Source organism: Phyllosticta capitalensis, assembly GCF_038381095.1.
Source record: "Phyllosticta capitalensis strain CBS 128856 chromosome Unknown BKA78scaffold_5, whole genome shotgun sequence".
Lineage (NCBI taxonomy): Eukaryota > Fungi > Ascomycota > Dothideomycetes > Botryosphaeriales > Phyllostictaceae > Phyllosticta > Phyllosticta capitalensis.
The window spans coordinates 1,661,447-1,673,561 of NW_027117443.1; the positions used below are offsets into that span (position 1 = coordinate 1,661,447).

The following is a 12,115-nucleotide window of genomic DNA, read 5'->3' on the forward strand; positions in this document are numbered from 1 at the left end:
CTCGTTTATTAGGCCCCAGAGCCTGCATTCCGTCTTAAACCTGCGTAACTGCACAGCGAGCCCACCTGCATTCCTCGAGAATCGCATCCGACCCGCCGATCTCCACCATGGCTGACGGCGCCGACACGGGAGGTGCTGGACCTGGAGCTGGAGGAAGACGCGACGAGTCCTCGGATTCTACACGACGACCCTCTACTTCGGCGCCGGACGACGGTGACAGCAGCGGCCGCCCTGGTCTTCCTCCTTCTAGAAGGACCCAACATGGCCCCGGTCCAGCTCAAAGTAGCGCCGCTGGTATGGCCCAATCCCTACCTATCTTTTGACCCTACCAGACATGTATCACACCGTCAAAGGCACGCAGGCTAACCGCCCCTCGCTGCCATCTGCAGGCTCGTCGACCGGCGCGAGACAGCCTGCGCAAGCTCAAGCTCAATCCGACCAGCCCGCCAACTCCAAATCCCAAAAGAAGCCCCCCATGGGACGTCGCACAACCTCGACTACGCGCCTGCATAGAGGCCAAGGCTTCTCCGTCGACGACGCCGAGGATGAGGTCGATGATGTGCTCCTCCAGCAGCAGAAGCAGGCCAAGATGTCCACCGGCTCGCTGCGTCGCGTGCCTTCCACTCTCCGCCGGCGCCAGGCGCACCACCCGACCCTCGCAAAAGTAGATTCTGCCGAGGACGAGCAAGATTTCATGGCCACTCATGCTGCTGCGCCCACCGACGGACAGCCTGGATCATCTGGAGAAGAGACGGTGCGAGGTGAAGAAGAAGAGGAGCGGGAGCTGGAGTCGCCCTCCGGCGAAGAAGGTTTGGGTGAAGAAGAGGACGACGCGGATCTTAGCGACGCTGAGAGCTTCACCTTGCGAGACCGCCAGGAAGCCATCAATGAAACACATCCATTCGGTATCAGGATTTGGAAGCCCGCGTTGTACAAAAAGAATAGATCGGTCCAGAAGACAGCCGAGGGTGACATTCACTCCACCCCTGGTGGCTTCGTCAGTCCTTGGCTCATCTTTTTCAATCTCGTCTGGACTCTTCTTTTTGGATGGTGGCTGTCACTCCTTTCGGCCGCAGGCGCGTTGATATGCTTCCTCGTGGGATTCACTGATGGTGCCGTGGCGTATGGAAAAGTGTTCTGGGGCCTCTCCTGGTACCTACTCTATCCCTTTGGAAAATACGTCAAGCTTGTGCAGGACGAGGCATACTTGGAGGAGGATGAGGGTGAAGGTCGCAGTATCAGTGAGTACGAACAATGGCAGAGCGGCGACATTGAGGAAGGTCGTCTGTTCTTTGGTCCTTCGAACAACAAGTCGCTGGTTGGTCGACGTCGCAACAGCATGGACTCGGCCGACGAGACGCAAAGTCTCCTCGGAAGACCAACCCGAGGAAGCGGTTCCGATTCGGGTCCTGGAACCACCAAGCGGAGATTGTTTGGACGAGGCAAGTGGAACGTGGGAAGAGTCATCTTCTTCATTGTGTTTTACGGTTTGCTCACTCCGCTGTTGCTCCTCGTTTCCGGCATCTGCTGGCTTCTCGTCTTCAGCATACCCATGGGACGGGTAACTTACTTGTTGTTCGACCACCTGCGTCGCCATCCCCTGGCCTTGTCGTTCCACTCGGATAGCAGGGAGATTCGTCGTTCCGGAGACTCAGCTTCTTCCGTTCTGCTGTGCACATACAGGGCTGTCGGCATCAAGTACTGGAAGTACACCATCGACGGTACTAACATCTTCCTCTTCAACCTCCTGGGTGTGGTTGCCTTCGTCATATTCGACTACTTCGTCCTCGACAAAGCTCTTGGTCTTGATATTCCACTGACCAACCAATTCCTGATCTTCGCCCTGGCACTCTTCTCCATCATTCCTTTGGCGTACTTTATCGGACAAGCCGTTGCATCGATCTCTGCGCAGTCTTCCATGGGGCTTGGTGCGACCATCAACGCCTTCTTTTCGACCGTTGTGGAAGTCTTCTTATATTGCGTTGCTTTGAATGAAGGTAAGGCTCAACTCGTCGAAGGAAGTATCATCGGCAGTATTCACGCTGGTATCCTCTTTCTGCCGGGTCTTTCCATGTGTTTTGGTGCGCTCAAGAGGAAGACGCAGCGTTTTAACGTCAAGTCCGCGGGTGTGACGTCAACCATGCTTCTGTTTGCTATGATCGGCGCGTTCGGACCAACTCTATTCTACCAGATCTACGGAAGTGTAAGTCGCCTGCGTCAAGAACATGCATTTTCTGCAAAGCTGACCACCACATGTAGCATGAGCTTAACTGTCATGGCTGTAGCTCTAGCTCGGATCAACCGTCTGGAAACGCACGAGACTGCCGTCGTTGTTACTTTGCGCAAACGCCAACGATTCACGACAAGTTTTTTGTAAAAGCAGTTCGTCCATTCACCTGGTTTGCAGCCGTGATGTTGTTCCTGTCATACGTCATTGGTCTTCTCTTTACCCTTAGGACGCACGCTGCCGTCATCTGGAGCAGTGATCTGGATGAAAAGAAACCCGAAAAGGTGGACATGACAGCAAGTCAACTCAGCACAAGCGGGCATCTTGGGGGTCATCATCCACCGCACACGCCTGCTGGAGATCATGTACCCAACTACGGCACGCTGCCTCGAGCTGACATTCGGGAGTCTGCGCTTTACAAGCGCATTCTTGGTCAATCCCTGAAACAAGCAGGCCTCTCTCCATCAGGGGCAGATGCTAGCCTGGATAAGCACACCTCTCACCAGAGCACCACTCAGAGCACTGGCGCAAACACTCCGCACCTGGCTCCTCCCCACGAGGCCGATGAACACGCAGATGACAGGAGCGGACGCGGTCTTCTGCACGGCATGTCTGAAGAAGACAACCACAATCTGGTGCGTCAAGTGGCCGAAATGGCTGCCACTGCAGCAACCGTGGCTGCTCGCGATGTGACCAAGCACCCTAAGAGGACGTCGCACACCGCAACTTCTAGCGCCCGTCACGTCGAAAGACCACCCGTCAACAGGGGTATGGCTCTTGGTGAAGACGTAGATGCCCATGAAGGCCACGCGGCACCAAGTGGCGGTCACGACGCACCCAACTGGAGCCGCATGAAGTCTGCCGTCATTCTGCTCACGGCTACCGTCGCATACGCCATTATTGCTGAAATTCTGGTCGGAACCGTCGACGCCGTGCTGGAGAATAGCGACATTGACCAGAAGTTTCTCGGCATCACTCTCTTTGCCCTGGTGCCGAACACTACTGAGTTTTTGGTAAGAATTCCAGAATGGAGAAAGCGAACGTTGCTGACGATGACAGAACGCCATTTCTTTCGCCATGAACGGCAACATTGCCTTGTCGATGGAGATTGGATCAGCTTATGCCCTTCAAGTCTGCCTGCTTCAGATTCCTGCCTTGGTTTTGTTCAGCGCTATTCACGGCCAGTACGTGGATTCCAGCAGGATGGCCGACCATACGTTCTGTAAGAGTTCCCTACCATGAACACGGTACTCTCCTGCTAACAGATACAGCTCTCATCTTCCCACAGTGGGACATGGTCACCGTCATTCTTTGCATTTTCCTCTTGTCGTACATGTACGGAGAAGGAAAGAGCAATTATTTCAAAGGCTCCATTCTCATTCTGTCGTACTTGGTCGTGGTTCTCGGTTTCTATCTGTCTGGCTACAACACCATGGACATCATGGGCATCGACCGGTTCGACACGCTCGCCATTGGGAATGAATTCAGCCAACAGTTTCATACTATCGGGAGGAGTAAAAGTGGACAGGCTTTCTAAGTCGCTCGGATAGACTCTCGGGTGGGATGCTATTGCGGGCGATACGTGTATAGGTACAGATCAGTTTGAATGTAGACCAGCTATGGCTGGTATAATTTGGAGGCATAGCAGCGGCGTTTGCACTGAGCAAAACTGGATCCGTCCGAGAAATGCTGTGTCTTGCGAAGCCCGTGGCCATCTTGTTCAGACAACAGTCCTAGGATGTGTGGTTGTGGAGAAGGGGACCGTGCAAAGCTGGATGCGGGGAGAGCTGTAGCGGAGATCCATGGCGGCCATCTGCACAGGCCACTGGCTCGACGCGTCTTCCCGGTTTTCGCGTCTTCCCACCACCAACTCTGTGACTTGTTCAACCATACCCAAGGCTACCAATTGATCCGCCATGGAACACGAGGAAGCTCCATATAACAATACGCATCGTGCGTTCCTTCAGTCGTTCATGGCACGCTCAACCATGACCCTCGAAGAGGCACAGCGCGTGCTTGCGGCCATCTTCACGGCACGAGACGGTATCTCTTCCTCTCTCTCATCTGCTTACATGCGGTCTAGGCCAAGTGACTGATCCTTTAATACAGAGACTCGCCCAGTCCTTACCGCAGATATCACCGAAGCCGATGTCACAAGCTACATCTCAGCCATCAACTACGAACTCTCGCCGATAGACTTTGAGATCCGCAGCACCCGCACCCAAACGGCAGACCGCACACGGATCTGGGCGATTGTCAACACCACATCAGATCCGCTCACGCAGGTAGCCACAACCCGTAGCGCCGATGAGATTGCCTTCGTGAAGCGGGTTCTCGACGCCATGTTCGAAACGTACAACACACCACGAGCTGAAATCATGGCCATCACTTCTACGCAAGCCTTGCAACTACACAAGGCGCCTCGCAACAATGAGACGCAGCAAGCTGATGGTACGCCTGCTCCGGCCCGCTCCACCCTCAGCATGACGGACGCGCAAAAGTGTCTTGAGAATCTTGTCGAAGAAGGCTGGTTCGAAAAGAGCCGCAAAGGCTATCTTTCCTTGTCGCCCCGTGCCCTCATGGAGCTGCGCGGTTGGCTCATGGAAATGTACAACGAAGCGCCGGACGAGGACGACACGGAGGTCGAAGCGGCAGCGCGCATGCGCGTCAAGATGTGTGAGGCGTGTCGCGAGATTGTCACTGTGGGCCAACGTTGCTCGAACCGCGCCTGCAAATGCAGGCTTCATGATGCTTGCGTGCGACAATTCTTCAGGGCGCAAGGAGCCGCCGACAAGAAATGCCCAACGTGCAAGCAGGAGTGGACAGAGGAAAATTTTGTTGGGGAAAGGGCGGCAAGACCAGCATCCAGAGCAAGCGGCGCTTCCGCTGCTTCGAGGCGTAGCATGATGGACGAAGACAGTGATGGAGACAGTGATTGAAGTTGGCCAGGAGATTTCTACCCAGATTCTGGTCTCATCGCTATTGCACAGCAGCTTGCACTGATCCCGCAACTCGCCACCGCCAAACGTCTCCCGGTTTCAGAGACACCACCGTTTCCGGATGCTTCCAAGATCAAGGGATCACCGCCATCCCGCACAGCTCAGACAGACCGCATGCTGCTGGGACCGCTGCCCACTGCCTCGTTGCTAACACCTTCGATCAGAGGCTTGAAGCCGAAGGGGTTGGGCAAAACTTTGTGGGATAGGGTTTGGTTCTCGTGGTATACTACACGCTGCGATTGCCCTCCCCGTTTACCTTGTGCGAGCGCGCAAACATCTGAAGAGAACAATCCCATGTATGGACTGTCATTTTTGAAACTGGAGCATTTGAAGATAATGATCGTCCATCAACCAAAAGAGGAACAGGGAGGGAGGAGAGCAAACAGGATTTAGAGAGAACAATACGGAGGTCGATAAGCTACATAGTGATGAATAAATTGTCATTCATGTCCAACTCTACTTCTATCATTGCTGGGGCTGAGAAATGGCACAGGCGGAGTGATCGTATTCTTTAGGTACATGTTTATCAGTTGCGCAGATTTTGATAGATGCATATAGTGAAGCCGTCCTCCTCCACCTCCGCCATTCTACATGCAGGTGCATCTGAAAGCGACGAACAAATCTGACACCGAAAAGTCTTTCTGGTTTTCACTTGGCATGGCAGCACTTGGCATGGCAGTCTACCATGGTTGTCAACCAGCATACAGTGGTTTGGACGAGGATCGACATGGGACCAGACGCAAACACGCGGGGAAGAAGGACCCTGTCGGACCTGGCAGCAATAATTGACCGCAACTCAGTTGGATTAGTAGTCAAATGTCGAGCACGTGGTTCGTTTCTATAATTCAATGCTTCCTGGGGAGACGTCCAGCAATGCATCCTGTTGTACAACAAAAAGAACTTGTGGTTGATACGGCCAGCAAGGCCAAAGGGTCTGAAGATCCGTCTGAGCCATGACCAGGCGAGATCCAACATGGTGTGCGCGTTGCCCGGGCGAAGAAGAGTTTTATCACCACAAGCGACCAAGGCCCCACGCATCAGCATGTGCAGGCCTCACATGTGGCCATGCTGTCCCACTACTGAGAGCTGGCAGTCTAGGTCAGGCTGCAGCCCACAGCGATGCGATCCTCTGCGCCGCTTTGCTTGTTTGCCTGGTCTTCAGGTTTTGGTCGCGCTCGCAGAGCTCGGAAAAGGTCGCCAAGACTACCGGAGCGGAAATATTGGCTTACGGTATTGAGGTATTGGCCAGAACATCGCTGGAGGATTCTGGAAGCTGGATAGAATAGGACAGAGAGATTTGGTGTTGCGGCTGCGCTTCATGATCAAGTGGTTGCCGCAGATGGAGGCGGCGGGAAAGCCCGGGCCCTCTATCGGCCCGAGCTCCCAGAGTATCGAGAAGGTTCCGTCTTTCTGGCAGCGACGCAGTTTTAAAGCCCTGCCCAAGCCTCTTCTCAACACGTCTTCTTCTTCACGAACCACATCAAACCCACACTCTCACGCCGCACCTTTCAATCGCGCGCATCACCTGTTTCTTCTTCACGACTTTCTTAGAATTATACCCCTTCACACAGTAAGTTAGCCCGGCGCTTCCTCCAGCCTGATTGACCTCAGAGCTCGTCTGTTTGCCTCAGATCACGGTATCGCGTTGCGATGCTGGATCATTCTTGGTCAGAGGCTGCAGCTCTGAGCTTCTGAGCTCAATCGCTGGCGCACTTCACTCTCAATTGATCAGCTGCTAATCATCTCTCGCGCAGGATTCCGCACCTTTACCTCGCACACCATGGGTGAGACCTTCGAGTTCCAGGCTGAGATTTCTCAGCTTCTCGGCCTGATCATCAACACCGTCTACTCGAACAAGGAGATCTTCCTGAGAGAATTGATTTCCAACTGCTCGGATGCGCTCGACAAGATCCGCTACGAGGCCCTGTCGGACCCTAGCAAGCTCGACTCGGGCAAGGACCTGCGCATCGACATCATCCCCAACAAGGAGGCCAAGACCCTTACCATCCGGGATACCGGTATTGGTATGACCAAGGCCGACCTTGTGAACAACCTCGGTACGATTGCTCGCTCGGGTACCAAGCAGTTCATGGAGGCTCTCTCCGCTGGCGCCGACATTTCCATGATCGGTCAGTTCGGTGTTGGTTTCTACTCTGCCTACCTCGTTGCCGACCGCGTCACCGTCGTCTCCAAGAACAACGACGACGAGCAGTACATCTGGGAGTCGTCCGCCGGCGGTACCTTCACCATTGCCCAGGACACCGAGGGCGAGCAGATTGGCCGCGGCACCAAGATCATCCTCCACCTCAAGGAGGAGCAGCTCGACTACCTGAACGAGGCCAGGATCAAGGAGGTCATCAAGAAGCACTCCGAGTTCATCTCGTACCCCATCTACCTCCACGTCCTTAAGGAGGTTGAGAAGGAGGTTCCCGATGAGGAGGCTGAGGAGAAGAAGGACGAGGAGGACGACAACAAGCCCAAGGTCGAGGAGGTCGACGACGAGGAGGAGAAGAAGTCCAAGACCAAGAAGGTCAAGGAATCGAAGATTGAGGAGGAGGAGCTCAACAAGACCAAGCCCATCTGGACGAGGAACCCTCAAGACATTTCTCAGGAGGAGTACGCTTCCTTCTACAAGTCCCTCTCCAACGACTGGGAGGACCACCTCGCTGTCAAGCACTTCTCCGTCGAGGGTCAGCTCGAGTTCCGCGCCATCCTCTTCGTTCCCAAGCGCGCTCCCTTCGACCTGTTCGAGACCAAGAAGTCCAAGAACAACATCAAGCTCTACGTCCGCCGCGTCTTCATCACCGACGATGCCACCGACCTCATCCCCGAGTGGCTGTCGTTTGTCAAGGGTGTCGTCGACTCTGAGGACCTTCCCCTCAACCTGTCTCGTGAGACTCTTCAGCAGAACAAGATCATGAAGGTCATCCGCAAGAACATTGTCAAAAAGACCCTCGAGCTCTTCAACGAGATTGCCGAGGACCGCGAGCAGTTCGACAAGTTCTACACCGCTTTCAGCAAGAACATCAAGCTCGGTATCCACGAGGACGCCCAGAACCGCCCTGCCCTCGCCAAGCTCCTCCGCTTCAACTCCACCAAGTCTGGTGAGGAGACCACCTCGCTTGCCGACTACGTCACTCGCATGCCCGAGCACCAGAAGCAGATGTACTACATCACCGGCGAGTCGCTCAAGGCTGTCCAGAAGTCGCCCTTCCTCGACGCTCTCAAGAACAAGAACTTCGAGGTTCTCTTCCTCGTTGACCCCATTGACGAGTACGCCATGACTCAGCTCAAGGAGTTTGACGGCAAGAAGCTCGTCGACATCACCAAGGACTTTGAACTCGAGGAGACTGAGGAGGAGAAGGCTGCCCGCGAGGCTGAGGAGAAGGAGTATGAGAACCTCGCCAAGGCTCTCAAGAACGTCCTTGGCGACAAGGTCGAGAAGGTTACCGTTTCCCACAAGCTCGTCGACTCGCCCTGCGCCATCCGTACCGGCCAGTTCGGTTGGTCCGCCAACATGGAGCGCATCATGAAGGCCCAGGCCCTCCGTGACACCTCCATGTCCAGCTACATGAGCTCCAAGAAGACCTTCGAAATCTCCCCCAAGAGCCCCATCATCAAGGAGCTCAAGAGGAAGGTTGAGACTGACGGCGAGGAGGACCGCACCGTCAAGAGCATCACCAACCTGCTCTACGAGACTTCGCTGCTCGTCTCCGGCTTCACCATTGAGGAGCCCGTCCAGTTCGCCGAGCGCATCCACAAGCTCGTCTCTCTTGGCCTGAACGTTGACGAGCAGGTCGAGACTGCCGAGGAGAAGTCTGAGGAGGCTCCTGCCGAGGTCGCCGGCGAGTCCGCCATGGAGGAGGTTGACTAAACGATTAGTCCTCTTCGTTCCATTTTCACGGGTTACGGTTGTTAATGGCTTTCCTTTACCCTTCTCTTCTTTTCTGTTTTTCCGATCAAGGCATTGGGCAGCACATTCACCTTTACTGCATCAGAGTTTACTGGCGTAATGGGGGGACGTGAGGGACACGGCTTGCGAGCTAGTTTCTGGGTTTAGTGCCATAGCTTAGTACCAAGACTTCCTTGGATGAGAGGAAGAGATGAATTCAAAAGTTTACGATTTCAGCCTCTTGTGCCCTGTTCAAAGACTTGTTCAGCACTTGATGGATTTTTTGTGCTTCGCCTTTCGCGAATGGCTTCAAGGTACGTTACTCTTCTTCCATTTCCCCTGTTTTGTTTCCCTTTACATGATGATTGTTCACTCTAGAGGCTTTTTCCGAGACCTTCAAGGCGGAGACGTTTAACCACTGTCTGACTTGACCTCCTCTCAAATTCTTTCATGAAATTTGTCGGACAACGCGGCTAACACGAACAAGTCTAGGACACGACGCTCAGTATCCATTCACAAAGACTCGCTCGATTCACCTCCATCACAAGGTACGTCTTTACATTTATCATCCGTTCTCAGCATCGGCGCTTCAATGATGATTCGCGATTCCCCTTCCGAGCAACTGCTGCGGACATACGCGTTTTCGTACCAAACCCTAATTCCCTTCTGATCAACGCCTTCTCAATCACCCTTCGCAAGCAATCCTCTTGCCATTGCAGACGGCTAACATTCTCGGTCGTCGATCCAGATCACTCGAATCTCATTTCGCGGCACATCCCAACGGTATGCGCCTGGGCTTGAAGTTCCGCACGTAAGTCTGCCGCGTTGATGGAGCGTTCTTGCGACATCCTTTACTGCCCTGCGCATGCATATGATGAGCCTGTCTCTTGTCGAACACGACACTGCCGAGAGTCGCACAGGCGGCTGCCGCGGAACGAAGAGCTTAAGGGTAGTGGTCTGAATGATTGATGCGTTTTGTCAATTGAGCTATTGCCGGAGAGCGCAGTAGGAATCGGCTCGCTGACAGGTATTGCGACGTTCGACGATAGGTGTCCTTGGACGGACCTTGCTGGATGAATTGAAGTAGTGAAGAATGAAAGATGTCAAAGAAATGTTCATGTTCGCCTCTTATGCTTGTGTCGCTGATTGCATTGAGTCGAACCTGTGTCATCCTTCTAAGCATGACTTCGCCATGGGACAACGGATTCTTCGTTCCAGCTTGGCTTGCAATCGATCTCGCCCAATGAGCACTCGCAGACTCCGTGATGCTTTACACGGCGCTCTCTCTGGTCACGCGCTGCGAACGCGCCTAGTGCACCATCCAGGGGGCAACCTACGACTATAAAAACAACTCGCGTCTCCCTCGCTTCTCCACCTCACTCGACTACCGACTCTCCACGGAAAAGCGAAAGCCCCGTGTGCGACTTCGCGACTGTCGCTAAAACTGACTGCGCTTTTGGCCTCCTGTCTGCGGTGTCCTTCAAGCAGCTGTGCCCCGCGAGGCAAACCATGCGCCCGCGAGCACATGGTTGTGGCGATGGTGCCTATCATTTCGACTCCACGAACGTAGCCACCATGATCAAGTTGAACTTTGAAGATCAAGCCAGGATGCAAGTGAACAGACTTTGAGACCCGAGGAAGACAGCAGGCTCGCCGGAGCCAACAAAACCGGGAAGTGAGATGTTCGTATGGTGTTCGCGGACATTCGTCTTTCAGTTTGGCTAATGAACAAGTCCGCACACTGTTGAAAGAGGCGGGAGCAGTGTGGTCTAGCCGTTGGCTTTTAAACTGATCGAGGGGTCAAGAGTCTGAGGGGATTGAGGTGCTGCGGCCTACGCACGTGGCTTTTGGCCTGGCCGTTCTGCCTGGCAGGCGCGAATTGGAGTACTTCCCGCAGCGGTCGACTAACCTTCACGTGCGATCAGGCGAGGAGAGGAGTATAAAATGCGGCCTTCGATGCGTGCTCGCAAATTATGCACCAACTCAAGGGTCTCATGAAGTATCCCAATTACATTTGTCAAGTCAGACTGTGCCACCCTTGATTATCTCTTTGAAGACTTTGGCTGCGGGGCTCCGAGGCCCCGAGCCTCGCGGCGCTCTTCCATCATCTTTCCTGGGAAAAGGATTGTAACGAAAAGCTGCGTTGCTTGATGCTGACTCCCATCGAAGTGTTTGCCTGCGATTTTCATCATTGTAGGACAACGACAGAAACGAAGCAACAGTCATTCAATGTGGCTCCTAGCACTGGTCCCGAAGACCCACAAACTCCAGTGTCAAGCTTTGGCCTTTGTGAAGAGATCTTCTAATCAACAGCTTAAGACATGACAACCGAAAGGGAGATGCACGGCATTCCAGTCAATTTTTATACTTCATTTACGCTCAGGACACGTGGGCCTGAGGCTCGCGGCAGCCCAGCGCGTCTGATCAGGTGCGACACAAGGGAAGCTACGAGTCCTGCCGCGTGATGCTCATCGAAGCTGTTGAGTCAGGGGCTAGCAAATCGTGGGTATAAAAGACTTCTTGAATCTTTGCTCGAACTTGCAGCCAACGCCATCAGGTTGGAGACCCTGCGAATGTGCAACCGATCCAGGACGCCAATTTTACTTTTGTCCTGTGTTCCGACTTGTCCAACCCTACTGTTGCTTCTGCTGTTACCTGAACTGGAACATTTTGTGGGATTTTCTGGTTAGTTGAACTTCACGCGCTCTCCGGCAGGTAGAGCAAGAAGACCGTAATATTTTTCGATGATTCTAGTCAACAGCACTGCTCAACAAAGCTGTCGATTACACTGCAACCACCTTTTCTGAGTAAACTCCTGGTTGCAAGTCTTAGTGTCCGACATGCCACAGAGACTCTCTGTCATCGGACATGCGCCCGAGATGGTCATGACCGGGGTCAGTCCTCCATTGGTATAAAGTAATCCCGCTCGCTCGTCCACCGCGGCCTACAACAAAAAGCGTAAGCCATGCAGCGTTGACAAGAAATCGATGTATCCAC

The 12,115-nt window shown here is 53.9% G+C and overlaps 3 protein-coding genes across 3 annotated transcripts; all 3 read left to right on the forward strand.

Annotated features, from left to right (window-relative positions):
* Positions 1 to 334: 334 nt before the first annotated feature.
* BKA78DRAFT_251338 (calcium permease family membrane transporter-like protein) lies at positions 335 to 3,764 on the forward strand (the record flags this gene model as incomplete). The annotated part of the gene is made up of 4 exons (XM_066884644.1): positions 335 to 2,203; positions 2,260 to 3,240; positions 3,287 to 3,449; positions 3,499 to 3,764. 4 exons carry the CDS (start codon positions 335 to 337, stop codon positions 3,762 to 3,764), a joined length of 3,279 nt encoding a protein of 1,092 aa, XP_066744491.1.
* A 379-nt stretch (positions 3,765 to 4,143) lies between these two features.
* BKA78DRAFT_250992 (DNA repair protein Nse1) lies at positions 4,144 to 5,166 on the forward strand (the record flags this gene model as incomplete). The annotated part of the gene is made up of 2 exons (XM_066884619.1): positions 4,144 to 4,270; positions 4,337 to 5,166. The coding sequence occupies 2 exons, from the start codon at positions 4,144 to 4,146 to the stop codon at positions 5,164 to 5,166; spliced, it is 957 nt and encodes a 318-aa protein (XP_066744492.1).
* Positions 5,167 to 6,666: 1,500 nt separating this feature from the next.
* BKA78DRAFT_314745 (putative heat shock protein 90 like protein) lies at positions 6,667 to 9,358 on the forward strand. Its single transcript, XM_066888490.1, has 2 exons — positions 6,667 to 6,796; positions 6,981 to 9,358. Exon 2 carries the CDS (start codon positions 7,007 to 7,009, stop codon positions 9,098 to 9,100), a length of 2,094 nt encoding a protein of 697 aa, XP_066744493.1. The 5' UTR covers positions 6,667 to 6,796; positions 6,981 to 7,006; the 3' UTR covers positions 9,101 to 9,358.
* Positions 9,359 to 12,115: the final 2,757 nt, after the last annotated feature.